The sequence below is a fragment of the Anguilla rostrata genome, chromosome 3, assembly GCF_018555375.3.
Source record: "Anguilla rostrata isolate EN2019 chromosome 3, ASM1855537v3, whole genome shotgun sequence".
Taxonomy (NCBI): Eukaryota; Metazoa; Chordata; class Actinopteri; order Anguilliformes; family Anguillidae; genus Anguilla; species Anguilla rostrata.
Genome location: NC_057935.1, coordinates 10,192,035 through 10,207,958, shown reverse-complemented (window position 1 = coordinate 10,207,958; position 15,924 = coordinate 10,192,035). Strand labels below are relative to the sequence as shown.

The 15,924-nt window shown below is 41.2% G+C and overlaps 1 protein-coding gene across 9 annotated transcripts in view; it reads left to right on the top strand.

Moving 5' to 3' along the window:
- LOC135250072 (protocadherin alpha-C2-like) overlaps positions 1–15,924 on the top strand; it is a 121,390-nt gene that overhangs the window by 24,308 nt on the left and 81,158 nt on the right. Inside the window, exon 1 of one of the 9 annotated variants that reach the window (XM_064325972.1) lies at positions 63–3,822. The exons of 5 other annotated variants lie outside the window; for them this stretch is intronic. In XM_064325972.1, coding sequence (XP_064182042.1) covers positions 1,447–3,822 — 2,376 coding nt within the window. In that variant the 5' untranslated portion in view covers positions 63–1,446. Of the gene's footprint in view, positions 1–62; positions 3,823–4,892; positions 7,740–8,627; positions 10,883–12,254; positions 15,375–15,924 lie in introns of those variants that run through there. 3 more of the 9 variants (XM_064325969.1, XM_064325979.1, XM_064325974.1) reach the window with 3 other exon arrangements.

The window sequence follows — 15,924 nt, the reverse complement described above, 5'->3', positions numbered from 1 at the left end:
GATCATTTTTGTATTTCCCAGGCAAGTTCACTGCGATGTTTATGTCCCATGTTATTAGTCGTGGCAGCAAGAAGGGTTTGCTACGCTAATAAATTGGATAAATGGGATTTTAATGGAATGAATTATGACTAATACGATTGTTAATATCAGTTGTGTGTACCTATGTGTCTACGTGTCAGTGAAACATTCTGGAGGTTATTAGGACATAAAGAACTACGCAGGCTATTATACCCGAAGAGCAATGCTGGTTCATCAATTGTGTTCTGAGGTCTATTGACTGGACACTGAATTGTATTATATACGCGTTCTGAATACCTTTTATAACTCAAGACACTAGAAACGTGATTTATTTTTGGCTGAAGCTTTATGACGCAATCACTGATGTACAGGCGCAGAGCAACACGTTTGGAGAGATGCATGCCTTGTCATGACACCTCTTTTCGAACCGCTATGCACAAAATCGGTTATGCTTCTTTTAGTCTGTTGGTGCCTTTCCGCTATATCATAATGTTGATCTCCTAATACATACAACCGTTTCAGGCAGAGTGATAGTACCCTAATCTCCACCAGGTCTTGAAATCTTACGCAAATGCGTTACATGTTATATGAAAGAATTAGTTTCTCTCGAAGTTCCACTTATCTTCAAGTTGTTGATGTTTCATTGCGGCTCTGTTTAGTGCATTTTTTCTTTTCACCTGCACTTCCACTGACCTTCCGACTGCGACGTCATGCCCCGTTCAGCACCACTCATTCTGAGTGTAACGTTTTTAACACTCCTTAGCCAGCTGAGAGAGCATGCTTATATCGTGAACAAAAAGTTCTTAAATGATGACACTAGCGTTATCCTCGTTGCAGTTTTATGTTTTGAATCAATGCATGTATTACATTTACAGTGGACTTTGCATTTTGTTCAGAAGCATTCTGATGGAAGGTTATTTGTTTTATATAAAGACAACACGCGAATGCGCATAGAACTAATTTTGTAGAATTCCGAGAAAACAATCTTTTCCTCACATTCAGTCAAACTTTTTATGTTCTATTCCATGTCTAGCCACTCGCCTTTACAATCCGAAGTGCTCTTGGATGCGTTTTAGCGCTGATTAATCATTTTCAGCAAAATTTAATATACGAACTGATTTCTTTGAGAAATGCTTGTGTGTAAAGTATTTTACTGCGAGGCGCATTTAATGTCCCCGTATCACCCACACGGGGTCTCTGTTGCCCATGAAGTAAAATATCTACCGAGTCTCCTCGCTTTGAGCTCCTCCTCGCTTTGGAGAGGGAGGCGTTTACACTGGGCTTTGTTACACGGAGTGACAGGACGCGAGTATTGTATCGGAAGCCAGAGTCTTTGCTCGTTTATTGTTGTTTGAGTCTAGATATTGAGTAGTTTTGGAATGACAAACACCTTATTGGATCTATGGTGGTGCAAGGGTTGACGAAAGAATGAATTTTTCCGCCAGAAAAGAGCTTGTGATGACGTTTTGCCTGGCCCTGCTACTCTTGTGTGGTTGGGAAGCGGTGTCTGCACAGCTCTCTTATTCCGTTTCAGAGGAGGTAAACCCGGGGACTTTTGTGGGAAATATCGCCAAGGATTTAAATCTGGATATACAGGAACTGAGGTCGCGTGCCTTTCAGATTGTTACCGGCTCCAAGAAATATTTCGAGGTGAATTTAAAAACAGGAATATTATATGTGAATGACAGAATTGACAGAGAGGAGCTTTGTCCGAACGAACCCAAATGTGTAGTTAATGTCGAAGCTGTTGTTAACAATCCTCTGAGACTTAATCGTGTGGAAATAAATATTGTGGATGTCAATGATAATTCTCCATCTTTCCGTGCAACATCACAAACTGTGAATATTGCAGAAACCACTCTACCAGGTGTGCGATTTCCTTTACTTGGGGCGTATGATGCGGATGTAGGGAAAAATTCTATAAACACGTACAAGCTGAGTCCGAATGAACACTTTTCACTGGCCTTGCACAAAGGGGAGAGTGTATCTGCTGAGTTGGTGCTGCAGAAAGCTTTAGACCGAGAGAAACAGTCAGTGATTCAGCTCTTTTTGACTGCTTTGGACGGAGGAAATCCGTCGAAATCTGGATCCTCAGAGGTCATAATTAATGTTATGGATGTCAACGACAATACTCCCGTTTTTAGCAGCCTGCTGTATAAAGCTCGTGTATTCGAAAATGCACCTCGGGGGACATCTGTAATAACTCTGAATGCTACCGATTTGGATGAAGGCACCAACAGTGAAATCGTGTACTCATTCAGCAAACACGAGCAAGACAGTGTTTTAGACATTTTTCATATAGACCCCAATACGGGGGAAATCACAGTAACGGGAACTATTGATTTCGAACAAAATAATGCTTTTGAAATTCGTGCTCAAGCGAATGACAAAGGGCAGCCCCCAATGGCTGCGCACTGTAAGGTGCTGGTTGAAGTTGTGGACGTTAACGATAATGCTCCCAAAATTACAGTGACGTCACTATTAGACACCGTTAAAGAAGACGCCAAGGTAGGCACCGCTATAGCTCTTGTTTCAGTGATTGATAAAGATGGTGGTAAAAACGGAGTAGTGAATTGTTACACCTCTCCCGAGCTTCCGTTTAAACTACAAACGAATTATAAGAACTATTACTCTTTAGTGGTTGACGGATTGTTGGACAGAGAGGTCACTTCTCAGTACAATGTCACCATTGTAGCTAAAGATGAAGGGACTCCGCCTCTCTCTAGCAGCAGTATTGTAACTGTACATGTTTCTGATATTAACGATAACGAGCCACACTTTCCGGAGCCCGTCATTAATATTTATTTGAAAGAAAATGGTCAAGTGGGTTCGGTAATCTATAGTGCATCTGTCTTTGATCCGGATCTAAACGAAAATTCAAAGGTTGCATATGCTTTACTGGAGACTTCGGCAAAAGGCGCGTCCCCGTCATCCATTATCAACGTGAACCCTGTGACTGGAGAGATATACAGCCTGCAGTCTTTCAACTATGAAGAAGTAAAAACCTTCCAGTTTAAACTTCAGGCTACGGACTCTGGCGTTCCTCCACTAAACAGTAACGTGACTGTGAACGTTTTTATCCTGGATGAGAATGACAACAGTCCGGCAGTTCTTCCGCCCTATTCTGACCAGGGCTCTGTGAAAACCGAGAGCATTCCATATTCTGCGGACTCGGGTTACCTTGTGGCCAAGATCCGGGCTGTAGACGCAGATTCTGGTTACAATGCGCTGCTTTCTTATCGCATCTCTGAACCCAAGGGAAGTAGTCTCTTCCGAATTGGATCCAGCACCGGGGAAATAAGGACTAAGAGGCGAATGAGTGACAATGACTTGAAGACTCATCCATTGGTGATTTTGATTTCTGACCACGGAGAACCGTCCCTCTCAGCGACCGTGTCTGTTGATGTTGTGGTTGTTGAAAGTGCAGATGAAATGCAGACATCATTTAGACAACCGTCGAAAAAGGAAGACGGATTTTCGGATTTAAATCTGTATTTGCTCATTGCCATTATATCAGTGTCAGTTATTTTTTTGCTGAGCCTTATTAGTTTAATAGCTGTAAAATGCCACAGGACGGACGGTGGTTTGAGCAAGTACAGTGCCCCAGTGATCACCACACACCCTGACGGGAGCTGGTCTTACTCCAAATCTACGCAGCAGTATGACGTGTGTTTTAGCTCAGACACACTGAAGAGTGACGTTGTGGTTTTCCCCGCACCATATCCGCCTGCGGATGCGGAGCTGATCAGCATCAATGGAGCAGACACGTTTAAAAGGAACCAAACTCTCCCCAACAGTCAGAAGGTAAATATGGCACATTTAAATGTAACATTTCCCAAATTGACTGCTTGCATGCTTGGCCTTAGGCTATGCATATATTTATTTTTTCTTAATGTTATATGTTTCCTCACGTGATGCCCTTACGAAAACATCGCATGTGAATTTTGTCTTTAATAACTGTTACATAGTGAGTATTTTCAAATGTGAAAATCACAATTTGACATGTCAGTGTGCTTTTAAATAATGCTTATGTGAAAAGAAAATGTCCGCGTGTGAAAAGAAAATAAATTACGTGAAGTCGTGTGAAACTTTCATATTCACATGAGAATTGCAGATGTCAACGTAATTTTTGTGGCCGACAATGAGAAAACGAAACATGTGACATGAAGTCACATGTGAAATTAGCATCTTCACATGGGAATTCCACATTTTCACTTGACCGACATTTGGAAATGTGAATTAGCCTATGTTTCCACCTATCTTGATTTCACATGTGATTGAAATAATTATCATAGATTACCTTTTTCTGCTCTTGCTTTATCGGTGGGATTATTTTATAGTTTACATGTGTACTCTTCACTTGTTGGGTGTTCACAAGTGATTTTCTCGTGATGTTTTCGTAAGGAATATTTTAGCACATAGGTCAGCGAACAGTTAGAATTAGTACCTAGCCCATCCAAAACATTCGTGCGTAATTACGCACGAAACCAGGGAAAAGTGGACTGAATTTCAGTTCCACGAGTACTACAGTCCGTTACATCTGATTAATTATTTTTTCTATATTATTTACCTCTGAAACAACTTTTTAAATCAAACTTTTAGTTTGGCCAGCTGTTTGAGTTGACACGACTAACAATTTTTAAACAGGGTCTACTCTAGTTTGTCGTATCACTGTCAACAGAATTAGTTAGTATCACTATTTGGATGAACTTACCTCTCAATGTTGTGCTCAGGAGGGTTCAGCACTGTCACCACATAACCCCTCAGCCATGATCCAAAAAAATAAATTATATCTTACTTAAATACAGTTCTGTTTACCACGCTTTGCATAATATGATGCACACATTTAAATATTTTTATTATCATTTCATAACTGAAGTATTATTAATCAAATGTGTGCAATAACTTATTTTTCATGTTTTTCCAAATGTCTGTTGAACAACGAAAATAAATTATTTCGCATTCCAATGTATTCTGTTAAGGTAATTATTATGTTTTCTGTGCATTTATAAAAATAAATGTCGTTTTCAGTTGTACTATTAGGTCCAAGTTCAAATACGATTCGGCAAGTAAACTGTAATAGGCCACATTGTGCTGATGGTGGTGGCAATATACACAGGGTGTCGCTGTAGACTAAGAAGATTTAAACTTGAGGCGATGCGTTTCAGCCACACCTCTGTATAAACAAGCAGAGCATAGACATCTTTGTCACTGAGAAGCAGTACGTTCATTCGGCCCCGTTTACCGTCTCTACGTGGATTTGTCTAATGCTCCAGATAGACATCGTGTTACAGATGTGATATTTATTTACATACTAAGAACCGAAGAACTATGCAAATATGTTACAGTACTGCGGAAGAGCTGTTGGAATATGGTTTCTGTTTCTTTCGACACTCTCTGTTTGCGGTACCGCTTTTGGACAGATAATTTACTCGGTATCCGAAGAGGTGAAGGAGGGGACGTTTGTCGGAAATTTAGCCAAGGACCTGAACTTTAATGTGGATGATTTGGAATCACGTATGTTAAGGATTGTCACAGGAACCAAGAAGAAGTATTTCGAGGTAAATTTAAAGACTGGGATTTTCTTTGTTAATGAAAGGGTCGATAGGGAGGAGCTTTGTCCTCGCATTGCGACTTGTTTCCTAAACGTGGAGGCCGTTGTCGATGGGCCTTTGTCTATCTATCGTATTCAGATCAATATCGTAGATATTAATGATCATTCGCCGGTCTTCTCGTTAAAAACTCAGTGTATAAATATATCCGAGTCCACTCTACCAGGAGCTAAGTTTATCTTACAGAGTGCTGATGACGAAGACGTGGGTAGTAACTCTGTAAAGAGCTACAGGCTTAGTCAGAATGAACACTTTTCTCTGGATGTACAGAGCGGCGGAGAGGAGAGTGTGTCTGCGGAGTTAATACTGCAGAAAGCTTTAGACCGAGAGAAGCAGTCTGTGATTCAGCTTGTACTTACTGCTGTGGACGGAGGAAAACCTCCACGATCAGGCACTTTGCAGATAACGGTGAATGTGCTAGACATCAATGATAACATTCCGACATTTAGTAGCCCAGTTTTTAAAACCACTGTTTTTGAGAATCTGCCAATTGGAACAACAATCATAAAATTGAATGCAACTGACATGGATGAAGGGATTAACAGTGAAATCGTGTACTCCTTCAGCAACTATAGGCTGAAAGATGTAAATAATGTTTTTGCTATCGACCCTAAGAGTGGCGTCATAACAGTTAAAGGGGATATCAACTACGAGGAAAAAAGTGTATATGAGATACGCGTTCAAGTTCAAGATTCCGGGCATTCGCCTCTGGTGTCTCACTGTAAAGTGTTGATTGAAGTAATAGATATTAATGACAATGCTCCAGAAATATCAGTAACATCTGTATCGGTTACTGTCAAAGAAGATGAAAAAATTGGCACTGTGGTATCTATGGTAGAGGTTTTAGACGCGGACAGTGGTACAAATGGCAATGTGCAGTGTGCAGTTTCTGATGACGTACCGTTCAAATTGCGGATGAACTACAAGAACTATTATTCATTAGTGGTTGGTGGACCACTGGACAGGGAGCGTGCCTCTCTATACAATGTCACTATCATTGCTGCAGATGAAGGAACTCCGTCTCTCTCTAGTTCAAGTGTTATTACTGTACACGTTTCTGATGTGAACGACAACGCGCCGCGATTTCTAGAGCCTGTGATTTACCTGCATGTGAAGGAGAACAGTCAAGTGGGGTCTGTAATTTACACGGCATCCGCCTATGACCCGGATTTAAATGAAAATTCCAAACTTTCGTATTCCTTATTAAAGAGCAACTTAAAAGGCACCTCCAAGTCAGCAGCTGTCGACGTTAACTCTATCACTGGAGAAATTTACAGCCTGCAGTCTTTTAACTACGAAGAAGTGAAAACTTTCCAGTTTCAAATTCTAGCCACGGATTACGGTGTTCCTTCACTTAGCAGCAACGTGACCGTGAACGTTTTTATCCTGGATGAGAATGACAACAGTCCTGTGGTTCTCCCGCCCTATTCTGACCAGGGCTCCGTTAATACTGAGAACATTCCCTATTCTGCTGAAGCGGGATACTTTGTGGCCAAGATCAGGGCTGTAGACGCAGACTCTGGTTACAATGCACTGCTTTCTTATCACATCACGGAACCCAAGGGCAGCAGTCTGTTCCGAATCGGAAGCAGCACCGGGGAAATAAGGACCAAGAGGCGAATGAGTGACAATGACTTGAAGACCCACCCGTTGCTGATTGTGATTTCTGACCACGGAGAACCTTCCCTCTCAGCGACTGTGTCTATTGATATTGTGGTTGTTGAAAGTGCAGGTGAAATACAGACATCATTCAGAAACCTACCCGCTAAAGATGAGAGTTTATCGGATTTAAATCTGTATTTGCTGATCGCCATCGTCTCGGTGTCCGTTATTTTTTTGCTCAGCCTCATTAGTTTAATAGCTGCAAAATGCCACAGGACGGACGGCGGTTTGAGCAAGTACAGCGCTCCTGTGATCACCACACACCCTGACGGGAGCTGGTCTTACTCCAAATCTACTCAGCAGTATGACGTGTGTTTTAGCTCAGACACACTGAAGAGTGACGTTGTAGTTTTCCCTACGCCATTTCCGCCTGCAGATGCAGAGCTCATCAGTATTAATGGCGCGGACACCTTTAAACGGAACCAAACGCTCCCCAGTAGTGAGAAGGTAAGATATACTGCATCTTAAACGAAGTGATTTTCTGTATTTATATCCACATTTTATACTGAATTTGATATAGTAAACCTGCTTGGTAAATTTAGAAAAAAATATGGTCGACGGGGAAATACTTTTTTGCAATTTTTAGACGTTTTATTTTTATTATCTTTATTTCCGCGGATTATTATTATTAATTTACTTTTTAAATAATATTATTTTTTTATCCTGAAAGAGAGTACCTGTGCTCAGTTTTTATTTGGTTTTATTTGTGAGAGATCTTTGCAGTCATTTCCCGCTGTCATTACTATATGGGGGTACTGTCAGCAAGTACGTTTTTGTTGTGCTTTTGATCGTTAGGACTTAAATTTAATGTGTAATATATTTTCACCACGCGTTTATGTGTTACATACAAGCACATTTCCTTTCACTTGATAGAAGGAATGGCATGTTTTGCCCCACCTTCGGGTCCTTTTTGTTTGTTTGTCAACATTTGATTTCTGGGCTGAATTGCTTTAGATATGTATAACACGAGGTGTCGCTACAGACCACGAATAAGAAAATAACGTCACTGGCTCCTCCTTTTGTAGGAAAAAAAAGAGAAACGGGCATACACCCCGACCGCTTTGTTGGAGGCACTGGCAGTGATTGTGTGACACGAATGACTGTAAAATTGACGGTATTTGATTTCATGTGAACAATTTCCTCATGGATGTTCGAAAGTGATATTTGTTGGAATACGCAGGGCTTCCGTCTTCAGCCAAAACTCGTATGTGATTATGGGCCTTTGTAAACAGCCAGGAAATGTTTGGATACAGCGAATCGCGATTCTTTGTCTTCTGGGCTGCTCTTCGGCACAGACCGTATATTCCGTTTCTGAAGAGGTCGACAAAGGTACGTTTGTTGGTAACATCGCTAAGGATATAAATATGGATGTGAAAGACCTGGAGTCTCGAGGTCTTCAACTCGTATCGGGGTCTACTGGGAGACATTTCGACGTAAATTTGAAAACTGGTATTCTCTATGTCGATGAAAGAATTGACAGAGAGGCACTCTGCCAAAATTTGCTGAAGTGTTCTTTAAATATAGAGGCCATATTGAATCACCCCATGTATCTTCACCGCATTGAAGTAAATATTTTGGACATCAATGATAACACGCCATCCTTCCTTGACAGAAATCATTTTTTAAATATTACTGAGTTTGCAGTTCCAGGAGAGAGATTTCATTTACCCATTGCTAATGATCCCGATGTCGGCAGTAACTCAGTAAAGACCTACAAGCTTAGTCCGAATGAACACTTCTCTCTGGATGTACAAAGTGGTGGAGAGCAGAGTGTATCGGCTGAGTTAGTGCTGCAGAAAGCTTTAGACCGAGAGAAACAGCCTATGATTAAGCTTCTACTGACTGCATTGGATGGAGGAAAGCCACCCAGATCCGGGACTTTACAGATAATTGTTTATGTAATCGATGTAAACGATAACGCGCCTGCATTTAGTAGCTCTCTCTACAAAGTTCGTGTTCCTGAGAATGTTCCTTATGGAACAACTATCGTCACTCTTAATGCTACAGACCCTGACGAAGGAGTAAACAGTGATCTTATATATTCTTTAATACGACGTGGCAGTTTGAATCATCTTGATATGTTCGCAATCGATCCGAAAACTGGAGAAATCACCGCAAACGGACCCTTAGATTACGAAGAAAACTCCGCATACGAAATCCGTGTACAGGTACAGGACCGAGGACATTCGCCCAGGAGTACTCACTGTAAAGTGTTAGTAGAAGTTGTTGATGTAAATGACAACGCGCCAGAAATAACAGTGACATCACTAATGAGTCCAGTCAAAGAAGATTCTTCAAGAGGGACAGTGGTTGCTTTGATAACCGTAGCAGATAAAGATGGTGGAAAAAACGGACTTGTAAAGTGCACCCTGGTTGGTGTACTGCCTTTTAAACTTAACTCTTCATATAAAAACTCTTACTCTTTGATTGTTGACGGGCCACTGGACAGAGAAAACGCTTCTCGTTACAATGTCACCTTCACAGCTATAGATGAAGGGAGTCCACCTCTCTCCAGCAGCAGCATTATTACAGTACAGGTTTCTGATGTAAACGACAACGCGCCGCGCTTTTCCGAGTCCGTCATTAATGTTTATTTGAAAGAAAACAGCGCGGTTGGCTCTGTAATTCATAGTGTATCTGCCTTTGATCCGGATTTAAATGAAAATTCAAAAGTTTCCTATTCTTTATTGCAGCGTTCAACTAAAAGTGCAACCCCACTATCAGCTGTCCGTGTAAACTCTGTGAGTGGAGACATATACATCATGCAGTCGTGTAACTACGAGGAAATAAAAACATTCCAGTTTCATATTCAGGCCACAGACGCTGGTGTTCCTCCACACAGCAGCAACGTGACTGTGAACGTTTTTATTCTTGATGAGAATGACAACAGTCCTGCTGTTCTCCCGCCCTATTCTGACCAGGGCTCCGTTAATACTGAGAGCATTCCGTATTCTGCTGAAGCGGGCTACTTTGTGGCCAAGATCAGGGCTGTAGACGCAGACTCTGGTTACAATGCGCTGCTTTCTTATCACATCACGGAACCCAAGGGAAGCAGCCTCTTCCGAATCGGAAGCAGCACCGGGGAAATAAGGACAAAGAGGCGAATGAGTGACAATGACTTGAAGACTCATCCATTGGTGATTTTGATTTCTGACCACGGACAACCTTCCCTCTCAGCGACTGTGTCTATTGATGTTGTGGTTGTTGAAAGCGGCGAAATACAGACGTCATTTAGACAGCTGCCGACAAAGGAAGATAGTTTCTCGGATATAAATCTGTATTTGCTGATCGCCATCATCTCGATTTCAGTGATATTTTTGTTAAGCCTAATCAGTTTAATAGCTGTAAAGTGTCACAGGACGGACGGTGGTTCAAACAGGTACAGCGCGCCAGTAATCACCACACACCCTGACGGGAGCTGGTCTTACTCCAAATCTACTCAGCAGTATGACGTGTGTTTTAGCTCAGACACACTGAAGAGTGACGTTGTAGTTTTCCCTGCACAGTTTCCGTCTGCTGATGCGGATCTGATCAGCATAAATGGAACAGACTCTTTAAAACGGAACCAAACCCTTCCGAATACCGCGAAGGTAAGAACTTTTCACTCTCGCACCAAGCCTGAATTCTCTTCTTATTTGACGACACAAGTTTTGCGTTTTTAAACATTATCTATAAAATGGTCGTCGAGTTATCGCGTGCATTTTAGGAACAATGCGTTTGTATTAGTCTGCCATTTACGCCTCTATGGTTTCGTTATTCGTGCACCTAATGGTTTGTCATATATGTTGATTTGTTTGGCATATGGCTTGTGGGCTGAGACATCTACTGGTGTACGCATATATTGGCTTGTCATTCCCATATGTTACTTTGTCATATTGGTTTGACATTCATTTGAATGGATTGATTTGCATATGCATTTACCGAATTTGTCATGGCCATGTTTCGGTTTGCTGTTGATCTGTCTATCTATCTATCTATCTGTACAATTATGGAATGTCAGATGTGCATATGTATTGGCTTGCAACTGATACAGTGTATATAGGTTGGATGTCATGTTGTTTTGGTTTGGGATTGACACATTTACTGCTTTCTCTGTAACACTTTCATTTTCCCCTTCGACATAAGGCTGACAACACTCATAAACATGAAATAACAGCTGTCTCGAGTTGGTAACAGATGATGACAGTTTATGTGAAATAACATAAAGCTGCCATTACTTTTATTGGAAAATGTTACAGTATGACAGCAAAATGTGAGTCTATTTTAATTGAATTAATTGATTAACTTCTGGACACACAATATGTGGCCCATTGACAGAAAACTACTTTGAAAAAAAAAATGTGTACTGTAAGATTCATATGCATTAGTAAATGTTTTTATTTTTAAATCCAGTGACAAACACATTGAAATTTGCATTTAAACCAATGTTTACACACTTCAAACCTTTATATGGTAATCAAAGCAATATGTGCTTAAATGGCAAGTTATTACAAATCAAACCAATGTATTATAACCACCCAGGAAATTGAACTGATTTTTCTTTCTAAACTGCACACTGCAACAGCATTGGTACATCCAGATGACGTATCTGACCCATGGCTCAGGATGAGCCATTGGGGGGAGCTGTCCTTGGTGCTGGAATTTCTGTTTCTTATGCAGAAATAAGCTCCAGGGCAGTTTAGCCACCATCTGGAGAGTTTTTCAAGGACCAAAAGCACTCCCAAGTGATTTAATTGAAGGTGTATGTATTTGTTTTGCAATAGCTCAGCTTTAATCCGTTTTGTTTGTGCGACGTAGGTAATACGAATGGTGGTAAAGTCAGTTGATAGTAACGTGCTGTGTGTCTAAAATACTCAAGCGTGGCCTCAATACTCAAAAATACTCAAGCTTGGCCTCAATACTATAAAATGAATACTACTTAGGTTCAATATACCCCTTTTAGTTTTAATGTTCTGATCCAAGTAATTTTTGTTATGTAGGCACTATTTTATGGTGTGGACACTTGTATTGTAAGTTTTCTTTTGTCAGAGACGGTGTGCTTGTCTGATATCGGTAAAACAACTTTATTTTATTAATGTTACCTTTAAATTACAGTTTGCATGTTTTAGCTGCTCAATGTAGTTATTTTATTACTTGTGAATCAGCAGAGTACGATGGCTTAAAACGTTTAACATGCAGGACATTTCTACACGATTGGTTGATTGGCGCTATTTCAGATCAACATCTTATTTATTCCTCACAGTTCCATTGCTTCGGGCATATGTGTTGTCCCAATACAATGTGCAGAATATCCAGAACAGGAATAACAGCCGTCGGTTTCACGCGGAACAGTTTAGGAACAATTCTCCTGTCACTGATCTGGTACTGTAGTTGTATCGTTTTATCAGAGTTATTGTAATTATTGAATGGATTTAGTTTTCTTTTTGTTACGTCCAATTTACAAAAATAAGTTCCATTGTTTAGCCACAGGATGTCTCTGTTGATCCACAAAGTGAAATACGGACGGTAGTTCTGAGCTCCTCCTCGCTTGGGAGGGGGAAGCGATTACGCTAGGCTTTGTTACACAGAGAAGGACGACGCGTGTGCTCGGTCGGAGGCCAGTGGCTTCACTCAGTTTTCGGTGGTTTAAATCGAACTATTTCTGTCGGCGTAGTTTTGGAATAAGAAACGTCTCATTGGATCTATGCTGGTGTCAAAGCTGACGGAGCAATGTATTTTACAAACCAACAAGAAGCTATGGTGACGTTTCATTTGGTCGTGCTGTTGTTGTGTGGTGGGGAAGCGGTGTCTGGACAGCTCTCTTACTCTGTTTTGGAGGAGGCAAGCTCCGGGACCTTTGTGGGCAATATCGCCAAGGATTTAAATCTGAATGTGCTGGAATTGGAATCACGTGCATTTCAGATCGTAGCAGGTTCTCAGAATAAATATTTCGAGGTGAATTCTAAAACAGGAATTTTGTATGTGAATGAGAGAATTGACAGAGATGGGCTTTGTTCGAACATGCTTAAATGTGTGGTCAGTGTCGAAGCTGTAATTAATAATCCTTTGAGGGTTTTTCGTGTGGAAATTAATATTGTGGATGTCAATGATAATGCTCCCTCTTTTCGGGAAACATCTCAACATATTAATATAACAGAAAACACGCTCTCTGGAGTTAGATTTCTTTTACCTAGGGCGTATGATGCAGATGTAGGGAAAAATGCTGTAAACGCGTATAAGCTGAGTCAGAACGAACACTTTTCACTGGCTTTACAAAAAGGGGAGAGTGTATCTGCAGAGTTGGTGCTGCAGAAAGCTTTAGACCGAGAGAAACAGTCCGTGATCCACCTCATACTGACTGCTTTGGACGGAGGAAATCCGCCGAGATCTGGAACCATGGAAATTATTGTCAATGTCTTAGACATTAATGATAACCCTCCAGTGTTCAGCAGTTCTTTATATAAAGTTCGTGTTTTTGAAAATGTATCGCCAGGAACATCGATAATAACTCTTAATGCAACGGATTTAGACGCAGGTGCAAACGGTGAAATTGTTTATTCATTCAGTAAGCATGAGCAACACAGTATCCTAGGTATGTTTTCAATTGATTCCCATACCGGAGCAGTAACAGTTAACGGAATCATTGACTTCGAAGAAAACAGTGCTTTTGAAATTCATGCGCAAGCTAATGACAGAGCACAGTCTCCCATGTCCGCTCATTCTAAATTGCTGATTGAAGTTGTGGATATTAACGATAATGTTCCTCAGATAACCGTGACATCACTTTTAAACGTGGTGAACGAAGACGCAAAGGTAGGCACTGCGATTGCTCTTGTTTCTGTTATTGACAGAGATAGTGGTAAAAACGGAGTCGTAAATTGTTACATCTCTAATGAGCTTCCGTTTAAACTGCAAACGAACTATAAGAATTATTACTCTTTAGTGGTTGACGGGCCGTTGGACAGAGAGGTCACATCTCAGTACAATGTTTCAATCACAGCTACTGACGAGGGGACTCCGCCTCTCTCCAGTGGCAGCATTGTTACTGTACATGTTTCTGACATAAATGACAACGCACCTCGCTTTCCCGAGCCGTCGATTAACGTGTATGTGAAAGAAAACAGCCCAGTGGGATCTGTAATCCACACAGTGTCTGCATTTGATGGGGATTTAAATCAAAATGCAAAGATTTCGTATTCCTTGTTGTGGACAAAAGGCGAGTTGCTATCATCAGCAATCAATGTGAACTCTGTCAGTGGGGAAATATACAGCATACAAAGCTTTAACTACGAGCAAGTGAAAACATTTCAGTTTCAAGTCCAGGCTACTGACTCTGGTGTACCTCCACTTAACAGCAACGTGACTGTGAACGTTTATATCGTCGATGAGAATGACAACAGTCCTGTGCTTCTTCCGCCCTATTCTGACCAGGGCTCCGTTAATACTGAGAACATTCCCTATTCTGCTGAAGCGGGATACTTTGTGGCCAAGATCAGGGCTGTAGACGCAGACTCTGGTTACAATGCGCTGCTTTCTTATCACATCACGGAACCCAAGGGAAGCAGCCTCTTCCGAATCGGAAGCAGCACCGGGGAAATAAGGACAAAGAGGCGAATGAGTGACAATGACTTGAAGACTCATCCATTGGTGATTTTGATTTCTGACAACGGTGAACCTTCCCTCTCAGCGACTGTGTCTATTGATGTTGTGGTTGTTGAAAGTGCAGGTGAAATACAAACGTCCTTTAGACAGTTACCTGCTAAGGAGGATAGTTTCTCTGATTTAAATCTGTATTTGCTGATCGCCATTGTATCGGTGTCAGTTATTTTTTTGCTGAGCCTCATTAGTTTAATAGCTGTAAAGTGCCACAGGACGGACGGCGGCTTGAGCAGGTACAGCGCCCCAGTGATCACCACACACCCTGATGGGAGCTGGTCTTACTCCAAATCTACGCAGCAGTATGACGTGTGTTTTAGCTCAGACACACTGAAGAGTGACGTTGTGGTTTTCCCCACGCCGTTTCCACCTGGAGACGCGGAGTTGATTAGCATTAATGGAGCGGACACATTTAAACGGAACCAAACCCTACCCAACAGCGAGAAGGTAAGATACTATATCAAGCGTTTTCATGTTACATGAACTCTGTTAATACTGGGACTTCATTCTTTAAAAAACATCTTGTTTTGCCATTGTTATTTTACTAAGTGTGTCATAACTATGAACTATTAATATGCCAAAGTATTTAGTGAAGTAACACGATTAAAAACATATCAACCATGCCACGTTTAAGGGACATGCTTTAATTTAAAGAACATGGACAGCATAATCTCTGCTATTTTAATGCAAGCACACTTCAGCCGGACATTCCACTCACCAAATGAAGAAAAATAAGTTCGAATCAGAAACAGCATCCATACGCATGTTCCATTTATAGTTCGATCGATCTGGCTACATTTTGTGAAGGCTAGCAAAACAGTTTTGTTAGGCTAGCAGACGGAGTGCCGAACGGTTCTCAAAGCCAGGAAGGTTCGTTTGGCCGAACGGTGCTTTTCTTTTCGCTTATGAACAGTGGTGTTTACCTGGATTGAGCGATTTTGTGACATGCGCATTTTTCATTCGTTTGGGACATAGATAGTCATTTGAAGTGCTTGTG